The 15,664-nt window shown below is 55.9% G+C and overlaps 4 protein-coding genes across 4 annotated transcripts; 2 read left to right on the forward strand and 2 right to left on the reverse strand.

Moving 5' to 3' along the window:
- The first annotated feature begins 546 nt into the window (after positions 1 to 546).
- Positions 547 to 2,583, forward strand: KVR01_010003 (uncharacterized protein). Its single transcript, XM_044788208.1, has 3 exons — positions 547 to 1,841; positions 1,975 to 2,119; positions 2,174 to 2,583. The coding sequence occupies exons 1-3, from the start codon at positions 663 to 665 to the stop codon at positions 2,386 to 2,388; spliced, it is 1,539 nt and encodes a 512-aa protein (XP_044641251.1). The 5' UTR covers positions 547 to 662; the 3' UTR covers positions 2,389 to 2,583.
- Positions 2,584 to 3,611: 1,028 nt separating this feature from the next.
- Positions 3,612 to 7,125, reverse strand: KVR01_009955 (uncharacterized protein). Its single transcript, XM_044784995.1, has 2 exons — positions 4,638 to 7,125; positions 3,612 to 4,557 (listed from the first exon to the last, which is right to left on the reverse strand). The coding sequence occupies exons 1-2, from the start codon at positions 5,898 to 5,900 to the stop codon at positions 4,135 to 4,137; spliced, it is 1,686 nt and encodes a 561-aa protein (XP_044641203.1). The 5' UTR covers positions 5,901 to 7,125; the 3' UTR covers positions 3,612 to 4,134.
- Positions 7,126 to 11,169: 4,044 nt separating this feature from the next.
- Positions 11,170 to 15,661, reverse strand: KVR01_009980 (uncharacterized protein). Its single transcript, XM_044783299.1, has 3 exons — positions 14,921 to 15,661; positions 13,326 to 14,831; positions 11,170 to 13,249 (listed from the first exon to the last, which is right to left on the reverse strand). Exons 1-3 carry the CDS (start codon positions 15,075 to 15,077, stop codon positions 13,167 to 13,169), a joined length of 1,746 nt encoding a protein of 581 aa, XP_044641228.1. The 5' UTR covers positions 15,078 to 15,661; the 3' UTR covers positions 11,170 to 13,166.
- KVR01_009763 (uncharacterized protein) lies at positions 11,406 to 12,257 on the forward strand (the record flags this gene model as incomplete). The annotated part of the gene is made up of 1 exon (XM_044790948.1): positions 11,406 to 12,257. One exon carries the CDS (start codon positions 11,406 to 11,408, stop codon positions 12,255 to 12,257), a length of 852 nt encoding a protein of 283 aa, XP_044641011.1.
- Positions 15,662 to 15,664: the final 3 nt, after the last annotated feature.

A 15,664-nucleotide genomic window follows, 5' to 3' on the forward strand; every position in this document is an offset into this window, starting at 1 on the left:
ACATAGGTACTCAATACAATGGCCGTGATATGGTACCTAGAGCAAATGTCTAGTTTTGGTTCCTTGAGTGAACAGCAGCTGCTCTCATAATCGGCCTCCTTAACATTTTAAAAGTGGGGACTGTCGGCGACAGGATTCCCACACGAGCACCAGACAACCCAGAAAGTCACTAGACATTTACGAACATCAATGATTTCAAGCCCAATGGGCGGCCGTCTGGCACAAAGTATTCCGACCCCTCAAAACATTTCTTACCGCCGACGGTATGGGGGCATTTGGTCCAGTGTAATGGTGCAACTGAGCATTTTTCAGTCCGATCTACATGGGTACCGCAATGATACGCTACGACAGAGATATTCGGCATAGACTTGGCGGTCAGCACTACTACAGCATCATGACTCTGCCGCAGGGGCAGGTTTTCGGTCGCCGGCAGCAGATCGGTTCCGATAGAGAGCTTGCCCGCAGTTGGTCTCGGCACCATATTTGCCAAAATGTGGCACAATGCCAACTTCACCTTTTGAACTGCGCATAAAAGCTGAATCTGTCAAAGAATACCATATCCTTTAATTTCGCGTAGATTGAGGCGTTCGAGATATCATCAAATTCACCCAATACAATTGGACAATTTCCACAGCGTCTTCCGCTGTTCTCTCGACCGCGTCATGGTTTCCAGTGTTGATTTCGTTGGGACGAAACTCCCACAAGTTGCCCTGCTTGCCGCCACCTCTTGGGTACTTTATCACCTTGTCAGAGGCACATACCAGGCTTATTTCGGTCCTTTACGCCATGTACCGGGCCCAAAATCCTGGATTATATTCCCATTCATACCGAAGTTGAAGGAACTCTGGGGCACATTTGACCAAGATCTCCGCCGTTTCCATCAGAGATATGGCCCTGTGGTGCGATATGCATCGGATGCCATGACATTCACCACCGGCGAGGCGTGGAAGACCATCTACGGTCCGGCCCATGGGCAATTTCCAAAGTTCATGGCCAATCAGCAACTCGACCCCCAGTCAAACATACTCAGTGCGGACGACGCAAACCACGCCCGGATCCGCCGTGGTGTTTCACATGCTTTTGCACCAAGATCACTGGCGGATCAGGAACCCATGATTCACAGCTTTGTCGAATTGCTGGTACAAAGGCTGTCAGGTGTTGCAGAGTCCCGTGTACCAGCTGAGATGGGGCGATGGTTTCACATCACATCTTTTGACATCATTGCCGATTTGACATTCGGCGAGTCGTTAGGTGGCCTGGAGAAGAACGATTTCCATCATGTCGTGGAGTGTGTGCTCTTGTTCATAGAGAGGGGCAGAAAGCTTTTCCTTATCAATGACTTGCTCGGTCCTTTGGCGCGTCTCGTCAGGCCGGTGATCGCACCAGGTGTGATTGAGGGTTTCATGGACCAGTATACCTACACAAGGGCGGCGGTAGGCAAGCGTCTTGGAAAGAGCTCAGACGTGTCTCGAAAGGACTTCATGTCGGGACTGCTACGTGGGATGGGCGACAAGGACATCAAGTCCACGGAAGAGCTCATTACGAACGCGAATACCATATTCGTGGCCGGAAGCGACACTACGGCCACGTTGTTGACGGCCTGCACATATTATCTCCTGGCAACACCCCATGCACACAAGAAAGCGGTGGAAGAAGTTCGCAGTGCTTTTGGATCGGCAGCGGACATCAACTTCGCCAATGCCACAACTCGTCTCCCTTACATGCTTGCAGTGCTCAACGAGACATTTAGGCTCTACCCCCCTGTACCGACATCGCTTGAAAGAATCGTGCCCAAAACACCGGAGCCAATCCACATTGATGGGTTGTATCTTCCACCGGGGGTGAGTATACAACCTCCATACCCTTGGACCACATGCTGGTCATAGCCTTGCAGACATTTCCTTTTCTCTGCCAGGGAACAGAACCCTGCCTCTCATTGCATTCGACACTGACAGTCATGCCACATGCTTGCAGACCCGTGTCGGCGTTCACCAGTCTTCCGCAGGCCTCTCTGCTTCCAATTTCGCACAGCCCGAGTCCTTCGCCCCAGAGAGGTGGCTTTCCAGCACCGCTCAGGACCAGTCATCTCCATTTTTTGCGGACAAGAGGGACTCTATACGTAAGTAACAGTCATCGATTTGGCCAAGTTAAAAGACTGACTCTGATACACAAGAACCATTCTCCTATGGGCCCAGAAACTGCGTGGGCAAGCACCTGGCCTATAACGAGATGCGTCTCATCATGGCTAGGCTGCTCTGGGAATTTGACATGGAGCTGGACCCGTCGTCTCGCGCTTGGACCCAGCCTTACTCGGAGCACAAGAGCTGGGCCGTATGGAGAAAACCACCCCTGACGGTCCATATCAAGAAGCGACAGCTCGAGATATAAGAATCCAACGGCGGGCCCAGGAACATCCGCAGGCATTGCTTGAGCATTCGGACCCCGCAGATGATGGCTGAGGCATGCATGAACGGCTTTGCCCTACATCGTTGATAAGTAGAAGTCCTCGCGCTCATTGACATCTTTATACCTAGGTACCTACAATTCCCTAGGGAAGAATTAGACCATCAAATTTACATTTTCTCTCCCCATGTACCATTACTCATGTGGTTGAACCTCCTCTACTGTGTAATAATTCCCGGCAACATGCGGCAGGTGTTGGTCCAGTCAATCTAATTAGACGTGCCAGACAAGGACTACAGTTACCAGAAAAAAGTCTCCCCCACACACCCCTTTTTACACCAAAACTCACCACTTTAAATAATTCTTTTTTAAATCTATATATATTCTACATTTTTTTAAGTATTTTCTATATATTATTTATTAATAAATATAAAATATACTTTAGGTTAAAAATATAAAAAATAAATTTCATTATTTTATTTAAGTTAAAAGTATAAGGAAATATTAAAATATTAAAATATGACTCGTTAGGGGGTCTTATAGAAGGTTTTAGGGCTTAGGTTTAAAATTTTAAAATTCTATCTTTAAAAAACTTTAAATATCTTTTTAAATATAAAAGGAGGATTTTTAAAAAATATATATATTATATATATAGTATTTATATATAATATATTAAAAATTTATAAATATAGTAAATTTTGTAGAGGTATTAATATAGGTTAAAAATAGTGAGTTTTGGTGTAAAAAGGGGTGTGTGTGGGAGACTTTTTTCTGGTAACTGTATGAAGGACGCTCATTACCTGGCCGACTAGCCGACGTCATTGACGACGGGCATCAGCATTCAATGTTCACTTCAAGGCAACTGGGCGTCCATACAAGCAAGCACCGGCCAATTTTTTTTACCCGGGCGCGCGAAGGCCACACCTTGCTAGTCCGAAAGGGGGTTTTGAAGTCCAACGCCCCACACAGTCTTTCCAAAATCAGTTCCGCCACTGAGCTTGTACACATGTTTCGGCGGTTTTCAGTGTAGGGCTGAAGTGGGTCCACTCGGATTGTCCCCGAGTGCGCGAACAGCGAGTACGACAATCGATTCAGGCACAGGTGCACACACCCATATGACGCAATACCAGTGCTCACGGATATTTTCGTTTCACGATAGATGGCCCCTGAGAATGATTGTCAAGGGATACCGGTACTATCTGGACACTTCGAAATAGAGCTAGGCGTCCATGTCACATTGTACAGCCAGCGCGAGGCAGTTGAGCACGTCAGGCTGGGGGTCCAGCAGTTTCTTGACCAACGACGACGCGTGATGGCCATCGCGAATTCTTATCACTTTTGTGGTCCGGGGTACAGCCGCCTCAGGATGGTGTATTAAAATATACGAGATTGATAGGAAGTGATCATCACACAAAGACCAAAAACAGCGAGAATTGACTAAAAGCCAGATATCATTTAAAAAGGGGTATCTGATAATTCTTTTGTGCCTAGAAGGCATTGTGGTGGTACAGGACCATTATAAAACACAATAGTAGTAGTAACAAGTCCCCGAACTAAGACATATATACATAAGAAGTCACCTCCTGACTTCATCACCGTTCTTCCCCTGACTGATTCTCTTTCCACTCATTGATTCATGATGAGGTCACTGGAAGAGTCCAGTGACTGAACTTTGTGGTCACATTCTTCATTAATCCACACACACATACTCTGACTTCTGGTTCGTATCCTTTAGACAGCGTTGCTGGGGCCGGCGGATTCACCATCGTGGTGTCCAGCGGCGGGAGTCTCGGGCTTGGAGAAGTCGCGCGCGCCAGGCTTGAAGTGCATCCTGTCGGTGGTGACGGGCTCGTCGAGAGGCTTCCAGGACTTGGACTTCCAGGGGACGACACCCAGGACGTACATTGAGTCGACCTCCTCGAGAGAGCGGCCCTGGGACTCGTTGACGAAGAGGAAGGTGATGACGACACCGAGGAAGCAGCAGCCGGCGAAGACGTAGCCGTAGCGGTAGCCGATGGCGGCGGTGATCCAGGGGGTGAAGAAGGAGATGAGGAAGTTCCACAGCCAGTTGGCGGCGGTGCAGAGAGCCATGGCGACGGCACGGTAGCGGGACGGGAACATCTCACCGACGATGGCCCAGACAAGAGGTCCCCACTATTTGAGTGCGGGTTAGCGGGGTCGATCTCACAGGAAGGTGCATGGTGCATGGGCTTTGATGGGGCATGAAAACTTACGGTAACAGCGAAGCCGACAATGAAGAAACAGGCGGAGGCAATCATAGCAGAACCAACGGAGGCGTTGGTGCGGGCGTTGGGGTCGTTGGGGTTGTTATCAGGGTACAGGGCGAACGAGCCGAGAGAGGCGAAGATGATCAGCCAGATGAACATCCAGACACCACCGATGATCATGGAGATACGGCGACCGAACTTCTGGCCGACGTAGAGACCACCGAAGGTGGAGAAGACGTTGACGGCACCGAGGATCATGGAGGTGATGTACGAGTTGGAGATACCGACGGAGGCGAAGATCTGGGTGCCGTAGTAGAAGAAGAAGTTGGCACCAGTGAGCTGCTGCAGGGCCTGCAGGGCCATACCGACACAGACACGGCGAAGCATAGCCGGGGCAGTGAAGATCTCGTACCACTTGGGGTCGCCACCGGCAACCTCAGCCTCGAACTTCTCGCGAATCTCAGCCAGCTCGTGCTGGACCTCCGGGTGGTCGACCGAGACGCAAGAGATCAGGGCCAGAGTCTGGGCAGCCTCGGCTTCTCCACCGCGGCGGTATTGCCAGCGGGGAGACTCACGCATGGTCAACATACCGGCGCCCATGATGGCGGGGGCGATGAAACCGATGCCCATGGTGATCCTCCATGAGCTCTCGGACGAGATGGCCTCGGTACCGTAGTTGACACAGTAGGCGACGAAGATGCCAAGGGTGATGAACAGCTGGTAGGCGGAGACGAGAGCACCACGTGCCTGGCGGGGCGCGGTCTCAGACTGGTACATGGGTGTCAGGACGGAGAGGGCACCGATGCCGAAACCGTCAATAAGACGGCCAATGACGATCTGGTACCACTTGTCTGTGGTAGTGATGCACACGATGTTGCCGACGATGTAGACGATGCACCAGAAGGTGATGGAGAACTTGCGGCCGACATTATCGGCGATGGGGGCAGAGACCAGAGCGCCAACCAGGCAACCAGCGCAGAGCATGGCCACCATCAGACCTTGGCGGACATTGCCCAGTGTCAGGACGCCGTTCTTTTGGGTGTCGCCGAAGTGGTCCCTAAAGTTGGCCATTTGTGTGTAGCCAGAGATGGAACCACCTTCCCATCCGAAGATGAAACCACCGAGAGAGACGAGCAGGCCCATGACGGTGACCCGGAGGTTGAGGACCTTGACGGGAGGGTAGTTGCCACCGTAGTCGTTGGCGGCATCCTTCTCGTGGCCATTTGGCGGTGTTGAGGCACCGCTGGCCGGTGTTTCTGCCGTAGACATATTTGTGAGTGTTGTGATATTGGCCGTGCGATATACGCAGTGCTGGTGTTGTTGGTGTCGCAAGGGGGGCGGCGGTGTCGAGTAGGACTCGAGGGGGAGATATGTAGATGAAGATCTGGGGGAGCGAGATGCTTAGATTGATATATGAGGTGTGAAGCCTGATCGTAATGATAGTCCAAACACCATCAAGCGTAGCGGGATCAAGAGCTTTTATGGGCTGGGTAATAATTCCATGGTGGCTTCTGTGGGCATGTCACGAAGGGTGACTCCAGACCTCCGTGGTCTTCTCCACGGGCTAGTGGCATGGGGACACTGGAGAACCAACGTCGGGGCGTCCAGCTTGGGGAGCGTGACCGACCAGGTGCTGTGTGCCATGGGGTGACAAAACATTGCATGGTCACCACAGGTATAACGGGCGGGTCCACCGCAGCGGAACCCTCCTAGACGGCGTCATGGTTTGGCGTGCGACCCGGGGACAGTCGGGGTGTCACGGTCGAGAGCTGGGCGGAGCCATACGGAGCCATACGGAGCCAGGCAGAGCCAGAGGCCTGGAATGATCGTCACGGTCTGGGCGATGAACCTTGTGGAGATGCGCGAAACTTTTTGCGGAGCTGGACCTGGAGATCTCTCATCATCCGCAAAATGTCCGCGCCGAGAGAACGCCCGAAAGGGAGAAAATTAACCGCAGCCTCTGGCGATGTGCCGGCGACGGTCGCATGATTGCTCGCCAACGTCGTCGAAGAGGAGGATGCCAACCTGCATGCGGGTGCAACACGACGTGCCATCACGGGAATGTTGCGGGAGTATGCTGGAGTATGCTGCTGAGGCCGGCACGATGTGGTCGTGGCTGGGGGTGTCTAGTGCAGTCCCAGTAATTCGGAGTCTTAGCCGAGAGTGCTTCTCCAGACGTTGGCTTGCTTAGATCAGCCTCATCATGACAAAACCCCCACGGTTCCATCGCCAGGGTCTGGGGTGCGACAGGACGAGGAACGGCCGAAAAATCACCAGCCTCAAGCACGAGCCCTTCGTGGGCGACGTTGTGACGTAGCCCGTGAGAACTGCAGCTCTGGAGACTGAATGGGGTTTGTGATGACCTGAGTGCTGCTCAACTTTTTTTTTTTTGCACGCCACTGACTGACTCGAGACATTGAAAGAGCCTGCTTGAGTCCCTCACGAATCTACGCGGGCATGGGACGAGAGACAGGAATGGCTCTACCGCGAGTCGGCTAGGAGTCGTCCGATCTGGACTCGGACGATCGCCGTCCTTGGCAGAGACCAACGATACCGGCTGATTAAAATGGGGCTCAGCGAGCTGTCGTTGCGTGGGGCCAAGCCGCCAAGTCACGAATGCCGAGGCGGCTCCCGCCAGCCAGCGGCTTGAATATTACATCAGAGGGGACCAGATGCCGTGTGCAGGTACCCACTGTTAGGACCCGTCAACAAACGGGCCGTTTGGTCGGGATAGTCGGATCTCGCTATGGACCCATGAGGATCAAAGTTTGAGCCGCAGAGCCTCCGAGATGGTACGTCCTTCGCCTGAGGCTCGGAAGAGCGAGGTCGACTGTGCAGCGCCTCACGAACAGGTGCCTCCTTGTCTGGGGCTGTCAATACGGTGGGAGTCCGGGTCGAATGAGGCCGGGAGGAGACGGCATGCTCCATGAAAATTACATCGTCATGAGGGCGAAGAAAATGCCGCCCGTTTCCAAGAAACGAATCTGGCTGACGCATGAAGATTGACCTTCCTTGGCCATGTTCTGTTCCACGTTCTGTTCAAATGAGTACCACCCTGGCATTGAACTTTAGCATTTATCTGAAATCCCGCAGCGCTGATCCAGCGAGATTGACCGCGCGAGATGGTGAGTAAACTGTTGGGAGACAGTGCGTATTCTGGTATTCCGCCGACGTTGCATCCCGCCGAACGTCGCTGCGAATGATTCGCCGATCCCTAACCCCTTTCCCACGGTGGACTGCATTGTCTGGCGGACAGCGGTACAGCAACACTTGGTTGCACTTGCAGAGCGCTGTCCCATTTTGCACCAGAGACGTGGTCAACTTCCATGACCGTGGAGGTCAATCAAGTAGCAAAACGCTGTCCAGAAGCCTCTTCCTCTCATCACCCTGCCCCTGGGAGTGCACAGCGAGAGCAAGCGAGTGGTAATGCCCCCGAGGTACGCCCTGCCCTTGCCGGACAACTTGGGCGGAGATTGCCCGACATCGCCAGCACAAGCATGTACCTGCACGGAGTACTTGCGGGGAGTGATGGTGGCCTCGCATGGTCGGACTGGAGCGGATCAAGTGGCCCGGAAGATGAACGGCGAGGCCGCAGGATGGAACAATCCAGGCAGACGGTAACTGGAACCGGCCAGCTTCCAATTCCCACCGCCAGCGGTTGTGAATCCAGGCTCAAGGCACGATTGTGTCAGCCTGACCGATTCCACCACAATACATTGCCAGCCAGAATGCCCCGGGTATCAAGGCTTTCTATGACACATGCTGCCTCAATCGTCGTAGTCGGGTACGAGGGTCCGAAGCGTCATTTCTCCGTATAGGGGCAACAGGAGCTGTATCGTATGGTTCCGGTGTTGCTGAAGACAGTGGCCGATTAGGCGCGGGCTCGCGGCGGTCGGAACTTCATCGTCGCCAGCAGTGTCGGGATCGTCACAGCAGGAGTGAGTCCCTTGAGGTCATCGTAATCCTCCTTTGAGCGATGCGAGGACACATGTTCTCTTTATAGATGTTCCGAATGAGTCAAATGCGTGAGTTCGGCCCTCGTTCGAAAGCACGTGGAGACCTGGAACAGCGTGGTGCTCGAAAAGTCTGCACACAGCAGACATTGTGGGACGCCACCCACCATCATAGCTTGCCGTTGAGCCTTATCTCTGAGTTGTATCTGCCCTCCATGAGCGTCCTCGTTGCACTGCTTGGTAGATGCGGGTCTGGAGCAAGACCCTGCCGTTCTCGGACTTCTCGATTCGAACGACGCAGCCCCAGCGCGGTGAGGGCATCGTCCAACCCGTTTGCAACGTGTCAGCTGCGCCCCTTTCTTTCTCCCAAGGTTGTTCGACTTCTGGGGGCGATCATCACCCCACGAGGATGCAGAGCATGTGAGAACAGAATGATGAGCACTGCTCCCCCAGCGCGGCCGCCAGGTCTGTGGTGTTGATGACCCCGAGGCCCGAAGGATCTTCGCACTGATTCCTCGCCGGGACTTGCGCTGTCAGCACCCACAGAGGTTACTTGCACAGCAACCTCCACCGACATTCATTGGGCCCAGTTTTAGCTAGGACCAGGTGCGACCTTGAAGGACAATCATACCAGATAGGGTGGGCCAGCCGCCGAGTGGCTAAGCTTGTTGATGACGCGGTCGAGTGCGCTCTTATTGTCGCAACTCGTTACTGTAAACAGGACCGGTAGCAGACATAAAGGGCCCACCACCAGCGGCAGAATCGTAGCAGAATCGTGGCTGTTCTTCCCCGGCCCCCATGATACGGGCCTCCGGCTCTGTTTCTGGTCTCGTTCGTCTTTGATCGCTGTGTTATCGAGGGATCTTGCCCGGCATACCTCCGCCAGCATACCACCTCGAATCGGGATGCGAAAGTTTCCCATGGTGTTGACACTGGATTTGGCCGCGATAAGGCGAAAGCCCGCTGATCTCTCTCAGAGCGCAAGGGTGATCGACTCCGCCTTCTAATGCTCATTATCGTGTCTGTTGCTGAAGTGGAGCAACCCTGCTGATTGGCTTCGCATAGACCTTGTGAAGCGTGATTTGCACGTGCACATTGGCAGTCCAAATGCCTTCCAATGGCGACCTCTCCATGACGTCGAGTTGTTTCTCACATACGAGACGTGTTGGGAGGGGCGTCGATTCTATCCATGGTCAGCCTCGTCAAGTTCAGAGACGGAGAGAGACAGAATGGTTTCGAATCGAGGCAGAGCCGCGCTGAGGCACCGTCCTTGAATCTCGACGTGAGTCTGCAGCCCAGGTTGTGGTTTGATATTGTCTTCGACCGGAAGCTCCTCTGCCGAACGCGTCAAATATCCACGATGACGCTCGGGGAAGCCTTATAGTTAAGGCCATGGCCCGGCACGAGCTCTCGGCACTGTCGATGACAGCTTGCTCCTTTCAGAGCTCGACCAGCGGGCAATACCCCCCCCTCATTCTCTCCTCTCCTTTTCCCAGTCAAATGCCAGTACGGGTGAACAGACGTCCAGGCTAGATTGACCACCCCCTTGGCGACAACGACGTGAGTCGAGCCAGCAAGCTGCCAGGTATCATCTTGGATTTGTTTGAGAAGGAGCCTGATTATTTTTGCCATCTAGGCGGCATGGATGCCACTCAAGCAAGGGGCTGGTGAAGTAGAAACGGGGAACATTTCCGATGCAAGTTTGCCCCGTGCGCCATGACGGAACGGATGACTTGCTATAGAACCAAGTGGTTTGGTGTCCCAGTGAAGGGGTCGGCTACGCCTCGCACCAGTCGCCAGCATATACACGAAGTATGCCGAATGTGGGCACAGACCAAAGGGTCTTCCGACGGCTGTATCCGTGAGAAGGATGGGAGAAAGGACAGCATGGGTTGACAAGCATGGGAAGAAGGAGGCAGGATAAGGAAGAGAAGGGGAGAGAAGAACACCCGAAGGAAGTGAGAAAGGGTCGCGTGAGCAGACCACAGCATTTAGTACTACTAATGTCTGGGGCACAAGGTCGGGAACCAGTGGTCGCGCTTGAAATTCTGGGGAAGGATGCCAGAGCCCCAGGTTGAAAGTGAACCGAGGACAAGCCCCGTCCGGGCCCGGTCTGGGGTGTTGGGCTCTGGAACGTGGGGGCCTTTCTTTATATTACACGAGGAAATGTCCTTTTGCCTGGGCCCGTCCTTCCCACAAGGCCGTCCGGGTCTCGGTTGGGAAAAGGAGGACAAGCCGACGGGGAAATGGACTGACTGGGATGCCGCCGTGAGACTGGTGGGCCTGGCGTTGATCTGGACCGCCCTACCTGAGCCGACGTGGGTGCTTGATGTGCATATCGAGCAAAGACCAGCTTTGATTCATTCATTCCCCTGCCATTTTCAAAGTTTGTGCGCTTTCACGACGTGGCAGGCCAGCCGAAGGACAAGGCACGGTGGACATGGGCGTGCGTAGATGTGCGAGAAGAGCAATTTGGGACGCGGATGCAGGCAGAGAGAGCTACTGCAGTGATTGGTGGTGGTTGTTCTTGAGGCGTCGAGCTGTGGAAGGGGGAGGGGGAACGAACTGGCGGGTGGGCAACCCCAGGGAAACCCCCACACTCCCAGGCCACCCAGCTGCATCCCCACATGGGGCAGAGCAGCGCACCAGACAGGGGGTAGCCGCAGATTTTACTGAATACCACCCGACTACACCCGCGAGCAGCTCATCCAGAGCAGGCCATCCATGCAAGTCATCCGTCACCACCATCGCCCAACATCACCACATCTCCCAAATCAGCCCTCGTTATTGGCATTTCATCCCTCTCGACTGAGCCGCCAGCATGGTCACCACACGCTCCTCAGCCGCAGCCCTGGCGCGCTCACGGTCAGGCACACCAGCTGCCCAGCCCGCAACATCCCCCAACAGTGCTGCAGGGGGCCCCCCCAGCATCAACCCGGCCACCAAGAAGCGCACCATAGCCCACATGAACAAGGACCATGCAGAGGACATGTCGGCCATCCTACGGCACTACTCCCACCTGTCCGCCGCCGAGGCCGAGGGGGCAGAGATGCTCGACCTCGACCTCACGTCCATGTCCATCCGCTCCGCCTCGGGCACCCACGCCGTCGCCATCACCCCGCCCATGGACAGCTGGGACGACCGCCGCGCAAAGCTGGTGGCCATGACCACCGACGCGCGCAAGGCCCTGGGACTTGACAGCGATGGCAATGAGGCCGAGGCCGCTTCCCATGCTGCCCCCGCCGCCGCCGAGGCCGAGCACATCAGCCCCGGCCCCGGCCCCGGCCCCAGCGCGCCGCCCCCCTCCTCCCCGCGCTACGTCCCGCCGCAGGGGACAGACTGGATCAGCCTCGCAGGCGTGTCCTTCTACTTCCTGTGCGCGGGCCTGGTCTACGGCGGCCTCGTGACGCCCGGGTCCCCCGCCTGGGCCGCCCTCGAGGCCGTCCGCTTCCCCCGCGGGCCCGTCGCCTTCATCTGGCTCGTCGAGGTGCTCTTCCTGCCCGTGCTGGCCATCCACGTCGCAGAGGCCTGGTACATGCACCGCTCGCGCCTCGCGCCCGCCGCGGTGCCGTGCGGCTCGGCGGTCTGGCTGCTATGGGTGGGGAATGCCTTCCTCGAGGGCATCCCGGCCTACAAGCGGTGGGACCGGACCGTCAAGGCAAAGGCCAGCTAGGTGATCGATCGGTGTCGACAATGTATCTTCCTGTATCTCGCCGTCGCTGGTGCCCCCCTGCTCCCTGCTCCCTGCTCCCTGTGACCAGTGCATGCTTGATATTGCTCGACCTGCCTCCCGCAGTTCGCCATTGCCCGCGCGTCCCCCGCCAGTAGCACGACTGTTGATCAGGAAGAACAGCTGTCTCCTGACCACTAGCCGTTGGACAGGTTCTCCATGACCTCGCATCGGTAGTGTCAATAAATGAAGTCCCATGTCTTTGAGGCTTCTTAAATTCATATCGCATAGGAATTTCGATAAGGTCGATCAAGCCGCAATGGCTTAAGTTGTGCACGCGTGTAGATGTATCGGCGCAAGAACACAGATTGGACAAGGGGAAAAGAGGAGATCCAACCAAATCGAGATCAAATAAGGCACATCGACCGACCTGGTGGGGAACGAACGAGGTTTCCATGTCTTTGGTGCTGAGTACCCCATGTTCTACGCTCCGCAAATATGTCTGTATGAAGATCGTCGATGATAGGTCAGGGGTGAAGCTCGGACGGCGTTGACGATTCTTGGAGCTTTTGATGACTATTGTTGTCCCAAAATAGCTTGCAGAACGTGGTGAAAACCCCACGCAGGGAGTTTCCGACACGATCGAGAAGCCTACCAATCGCCACAAATATCTCAACACTTCTGACTTAGGACGCGCTCAGTGATGGACCAAGTCCAGCCTGGCAACAGCGTATTCCAAAAAGAAAGAAAAAGAGGTCTTGTATAGACAAGCGTGCCTTCATGCATCGTACATTAGTGATTACACATAGCCCTGACCAGGCGGACATTGATCCCCCAGCTCGTAACTCCTCCAGCACTATACGACCTTGTGCCCACGCGCGGGGCTTTGCGTTGCTCATGGGTAACATGCGTCTATTTCACCTGCAGGTGCCTGATCCCAATCCCTAGCAGCTCGTGCAGGGATGGTATACCTTCCACAGCGAGCCAAGCGATGCCTGCAGTGTAGAACATGTCAGTCGGAATCCTCGACGCTTGTACAACATAGGAGCAGCAAAAACAGGCTGAACTCACCTGTGTAGACCACCAGCTTGGTGACGACCTCCACGTCGTATTTAACTCTGGGCTTGACCAGCCGTGAGAACATCTCCTTCTCGCCCAGCTCGTCCTCCTGATCCTGCTGGACAAATATCATGGGACCCTCCTCGTCCTCCGGCTCCTCCCTCACCATGGGCGTGCTTGGGCTGGGCGACCTCCGCATGACCCGCGCAGCCGCCTGTCCCATCTGTTGCTCGTAATCGGCCAGGGCGGTCGACCTCCCCGCGCCGTGATGGTCCTTATCCTCACTGGCTACAGCTGAGAGCGCCACCCCGTCTGCTTGGAACCTCTCGCGCAGGTCACCGTGGCTCTTCATGCTGCCGTTGGACCCGATGCTCTCACGCCGTCTGCGCTCCCTGTACGCCAGCGCCTCGTACGCATCGGCCGCGCTCTGCGGCCCAATGGAGACACTGCGGCCCCTTGTCGGCGCCCTCAGCGTCTTGACGAACCCGGGAAAGTCCCTCATTGTGGGCAGGACGTTGTCCGTGCGCAAACGCAGGAGGTTGGGGATATTCTTATACTCGGACGCCGGCACGAAGAAGCGCCTCGGGAGCGACACGCCCAGGCGCTCGACGACTCGGAACACATACGGGAGCGACTTGAGCAAGAAGGGTTTCATGGACTCGCGCCAGACTATGATGGTCAGCACGCCGAAGATGATGCGCCCGATGGTGACGGGCCAGCTAAGACCCGGGAAAGGTCCGTCCAGGTTCGCGGCGCCAAGGTGCCACAGGCCGGCCTCGAGCCCTATCATGACGCCGGCGAAGGCGACGGAGTCGTCGAAACAGGGGCAGTCATCCGCAGGCTCAGGATGAACCCGTACCAACACAATGATGGTCAGGGCCACGAGCAGAGGCGCAGTCCAGCCACTAGCCTGGAGGTAGGCATCGAAGGGCGGGCCGTAATAGAACTCGACGAGCGAAATGGCAGCCCCCATAGCGGAGCCGATAATGACGTCGAGAAAACCATGCATGCCACAGTACAGGCGACCGATGATGATGGATGCGGCGTAGAAATAGCCCAACAGCTCAAGCATGAGCGCCGTGGTGGGGGCGAGACTGCTCTCACCAGACCGCAAGCACAAGACAGCATACACAGCAACGGAGACGGCGTTGGCAGAGTGGGTGGAGGGGAAGCCGTATTCCAGGGCGGCGGAGCCTGACATGGTGATGCGGTTCAGCGGGGGCGAGAGCGGGCGGGGCAGCGAGAACATGTCCTTGATGAAGCCTGTGAAGAAGACGCCCTCGGCCAGGATGTGTACGAGCCCCTTGCCAAAGGCAGGAAACCCACACCAGAACAGGATGGGCAGGCCGATCATGAAGAAGGTGTGGGTGCCGAGGTTGGCCGTGATGGCAAAATAGCTATCGAGGGCAGGCGTGCGCACGGCATCCTGGAAGTATGCGAGGTAGGGCGTCTCCCAGCGGATCAGGGGCAGCATGGCCTGGCGGAGGCTGTAGCGCCATGACGGGAGTGTCTGTCTGTCTGTACATATCACACAAGGATTGATTAGCCGGGCTGTCGAGTGAGTCTCCAAAGCAGGCAAACGATAGGCAGGCAGGAGGGCGACATACAGTGGTCCAGGCTCCTCAGGCCGGCGTCGATGACCTCGGCCTTGGCCTCGTGGCCGTTGGGCAGGGCCGGGGCTGGCTTGTGCAGGTTCGAGTTGGGCGGGGCGCCGTGGAGCTCTGAGCCTGAGCCGGAGCCGGAGCCATGATGTGTTCGATTCATGGACCACGGATCGGATCCTCCTCCTCACGTGTCCAGCCGGCCTCGGTACGTGATGCTGCGCTTCAGAGACACGGGTCGCAGAGGCATTGACCGGGTTGGGACGGGTGGCGTGAAGCCGGGCTGCAGCAGCTGTCGCGCGCGGGAGCGAGGTTGGAAAGATGGCGAGGGCCGCAGGGCCGGTGCGGTATCGATAAGATAGATAGATGGATGCGTGTGGTCGTCGGGTCGGGTCGGCCTAGTTCGAGCCGGTTCAGTGCAGTGCAGTGTAGTGCAGTGCAGCGAGCAGTCGGTCCCCCGCAGGTTCAAGAGGGATGAAGTGATCGTCAAGACGGCAGCGGCTACCTGGTGGCCTGGTTGCCTGGTAGGTAAACAGCTCCTGTACTCCGTAATCTGCCTACTACTCGTGACGTGCGAGCAGGCGAGGAGGGCAGGACCGTGGCAAGTGGTCGACAGGGATGAGGAACAAGAGCCGGTTCCCTGCAAGCCCTGCCAACCTGCCTGTCACGTCAGCGGGGCCCGTCGGTTCTCTGTGGCTGCAGGACCCCTGGAAAAGTAAGCAGCTTGTTCCTGAGGGTGAGGTGAGACTG

The sequence above is a fragment of the Diaporthe batatas genome (genome assembly GCF_019321695.1).
Source record: "Diaporthe batatas strain CRI 302-4 chromosome Unknown Contig00012, whole genome shotgun sequence".
Taxonomy (NCBI): domain Eukaryota; kingdom Fungi; phylum Ascomycota; class Sordariomycetes; order Diaporthales; family Diaporthaceae; genus Diaporthe; species Diaporthe batatas.